This window comes from Sinocyclocheilus rhinocerous, unplaced genomic scaffold, assembly GCF_001515625.1.
Source record: "Sinocyclocheilus rhinocerous isolate Xijiao unplaced genomic scaffold, SAMN03320098_v1.1 scaffold89, whole genome shotgun sequence".
In the NCBI taxonomy this organism is placed as follows: Eukaryota; Metazoa; Chordata; class Actinopteri; order Cypriniformes; family Cyprinidae; genus Sinocyclocheilus; species Sinocyclocheilus rhinocerous.
The window spans coordinates 39,642-43,007 of NW_015653489.1; the positions used below are offsets into that span (position 1 = coordinate 39,642).

Here is a 3,366-nt window from a genome sequence, read left to right on the forward strand (position 1 = left end):
TTGTCCAAATGAAGTTCTTAGCAATGCATATTACTAATCAAAAATTAAGTTTTGATATATTTACAGTAGGAAATTTACAAAATATCTTCATGGAACATGATCTTTACTTAATATCCTAATGATTTTTGGCATAAAAGAAAAATCAATAATTTTGACCCATACAGTGTATTTTTGGCTATTGCTACAAATATACCCCAGCGACTTGAGACTGCTTTTGTGCTCCAGGGTCACATATGAGTGAGATTTGAACCACCTTGTGCTGTGATTGTGTTTGTCGAGGTCAGAGATTATATTACGAGCGCTATAATGCAGATACCTCAGTCATATCGCCATATGGCAGCTCAATAATATCAGGAAATAAACAGCAGGCTTCCAGAACTGCGTTGTACCTAGTGAGAGACGAGCAAAAAACTTGTTTAATTTTAGAAGAAAGGCCACAGTCATTTTTATGCAGAACTTATGTATGCATGAATACAGCTCCCTACTTCTCCTCAATGTATTTTTTTCCAAACAGGATGTTCTCCCTGAGGGAATCGTTGAGGATCCAGGCCTGTTGAGCAACATATGCGAAGTCTCCGTTTACAGCTACTGAGCCACCAAGAAGGGTCATCTAGACAGAAAGTGGAGAATCAGACCTATACATCTGCTTTCGTCCTGCTGAGAGGACCAGCTGCTTTATGTCCAGGCTGCTTTATGATGGTTAAAGGGGTGGTTATAAAAAATAAAGGTTTTTCATTATTTACTCTAATTTCGTGCCAAACCCATATGCTGTTATTTTCTCAGTGGAGCTCATAAGGTGAAACACTCATCCTTTCTGTAAAACAACAGCTGTCCAGCTCCAAAAACAACAAATACTGTAACATTGTTCCGTATGACTTGTATACTCGTCTTCCAAAGTCATACGGTAACTTTTTGTGAGAAAACAGACTGGAATTGAAGGCGTTATTCACTAATGATCGTCCCCAAATCAAAATGTGTCCTTTTCTATGTCTGTTGTGATTACATCCTTGATATAGTAAATACATAAACCACAGAATTATCCATAGACAAAATTTAGAAATGTTACCAACTTTCAACAGTAAGTGTGCATGATACAACATTTAATGGGTGGGTAACATTTTTAATAAACAAGTCTCTTATGCTCAGAAAGGATGCATTTATTTGATCAAAAATACAATAAAAAAGTACAAATATTGAAATATTATTACAATTTTAAATAACAGTTTTCTATGTGAATATATTGTAAAATTCTATTTATTCCTGTGATGCAAAGCTGAATTTTCAGCATCATTGCTCCAGTCTTCAGTGTCACATGATCCTTCAGAAATCATTCTAATATGCTGATTTGCTGCTCAAGAAACATTTCAATTATTATTAATGTTGAAAACAGTTGTGCTGCTTAATATTTTGTGGAAACTGGGATACTTTTTTTTCAGTATTCTTTGATGAATAGATGAAGTTAAAAAAAAACTGCATTTATTTAAAATAGAAAAAAGTTTTCTAAAAACTTTTAGAATGTTTTAACTATCATTTTTGACCAGTGGAATGCATCCTTACGGAATATACGTATTAATATCTTTCTTTCTCCAAAACAAAACAAAAACACCATTCTCACTGACCCTGATCTTTTGAACAGTAGTGTATGTAATTCCTCACCTGTCCAAGTAGAGCAGATAGCAGCGAGCTCTTCCCACTGCCGACTCCTCCACAAACCCCAAGCAGCGACCCCTGGTGTACAGCGCAGAAAACAGGCCAGCAAATTACGTCACAGGTATTTTATGGAAGTAGAGTGAATTTAATCCTGGTTATGTTAAAAGTTCTGTAAATAAATGATGAATGCGAGACTTGAGCTTCCCATGAAAACCTTGTTTTTGTCTGAATATAATGAGACATGTTGACACTGTGCTATGTAATGAACGTAAAACCGCACATGGAATGGTAAAAATGTGCCGCTGATGTATCGCAGTACCTTCCGGATGCAGAGGTCTATGCGGTGCAGGGTTTTGTGCAGCGGAGGTCGGATGCTCTGTGTGGAGGAGATGGTGCTCTGTGGGCTCTCCTGCTCCATGTGTATGAGGAGGTGCTCTGCGTTGGGTTCCTCGCTCTCCCCTTTGCTGTCTTCTGCGGTGATGTACAAGCTCAGCTTCTCCCTCCTCAAAACTCTCTTCATGCCACCTCTTTTCTGCTGGGCTCGGCTCTTTTTCCCCAGTGAGCCGCAGGTCTTCTCCCAGGCCAGTGTGGCGTCTTTAAACTCCACTGCATTATAGGGATCTTCTGTTCTGTTTGAGATCAGCTCCCTGTCCTCCATCATAAACAGCTTCTGTGGGCGTCAGAGGAGGCATTAAAATGGAGAACCCTGAACTTGTTTAGTAAACACTTAAGGAAACACTCTCCCATAAGAAAAAATCATTTACTCACCATCATGTTGTTCCAAACCTGAATGATTTTCTGTGAACACTTAAGGATAAATACAGCAGAATATCCAGGCTCTTCCTTATAATAATTGTGAATGAGGACTGGGACTGTTAAAGGGGTCATATGATGCTTTTTTAAAGACCATTATTTTGTGTATTTGGTGTAACATAATATGTTGGATAGTGCACCCAAAAATTATACTCTGGAAGTCAATTAGGACCATCGACTGTTTGGTTAACAACATTCTTCAAAATATGTTCTTATATGTTCCACAGAAGAAAGAAACTCATACAGGATTGAAACAACTTGAGTGTAAGTTAGGGGCTGTTCACACAGAACACGTTTTTTTTTCATTCCAATGTGCTACTTTTCCATTGTTTTTCTATGTAAACATGCTATATGGACGTGTATGACCGTTGTGCTTGCGTCTTGTGTCTTTTGCAGCATCTCACACGAGCGTCACGTTTTTAAGACACAGGGCCCTATCGTTAACCTGGCGCAATGTGGCGCCAGGCGCGACGCAAGTGTTTTTTGCTAGTTTCAGCCCGACGCAGTTGTCATTTTCCCATCCTGTGCCACGTTGTTTAAATAGCAAATGCATTTGCGCCCATTTTTGCGCCCATGGGCGTGCTTGTCTGAAAAAGAGGTGTGTTCAGGCGCGTTGCTATTTTGAGGAACTGAAAATAGACTGCGCCATAGACCAACTCAAACCTGGTCTAAAGTCTGGCGCAATATTTTTTCTTTGTTATTTAAAGAGTGTGTTAGTAATATGCACATATAGGCGGGTGCACAACACGCGTACACTTTGCTTATTACACACACAGGGACACAGCAGCACACAAACATTTTTAAAAATGAAAAATTACATTCCGCCATGTACGAACACCCCATGGCGCGAGCGCAACTGGCTTTTAAAGGGGATGGGAGATGAGACTCTGATTGGTTTATTGC

General features: G+C 39.3%; 1 protein-coding gene across 1 annotated transcript in view; it reads right to left on the bottom strand.

Annotated features, from left to right (window-relative positions):
- LOC107716370 (multidrug resistance-associated protein 5-like) overlaps positions 1–3,366 on the bottom strand; it is a 50,586-nt gene that overhangs the window by 25,800 nt on the left and 21,420 nt on the right. The window contains exons 9-12 of the mRNA XM_016522781.1: positions 1,970–2,320; positions 1,657–1,728; positions 486–610; positions 317–389 (exon numbers count right to left, since the gene is read on the bottom strand). Of these exons, the coding sequence (XP_016378267.1) occupies positions 317–389; positions 486–610; positions 1,657–1,728; positions 1,970–2,320 (621 nt within the window). The remainder of the gene's footprint in view (positions 1–316; positions 390–485; positions 611–1,656; positions 1,729–1,969; positions 2,321–3,366) is intronic.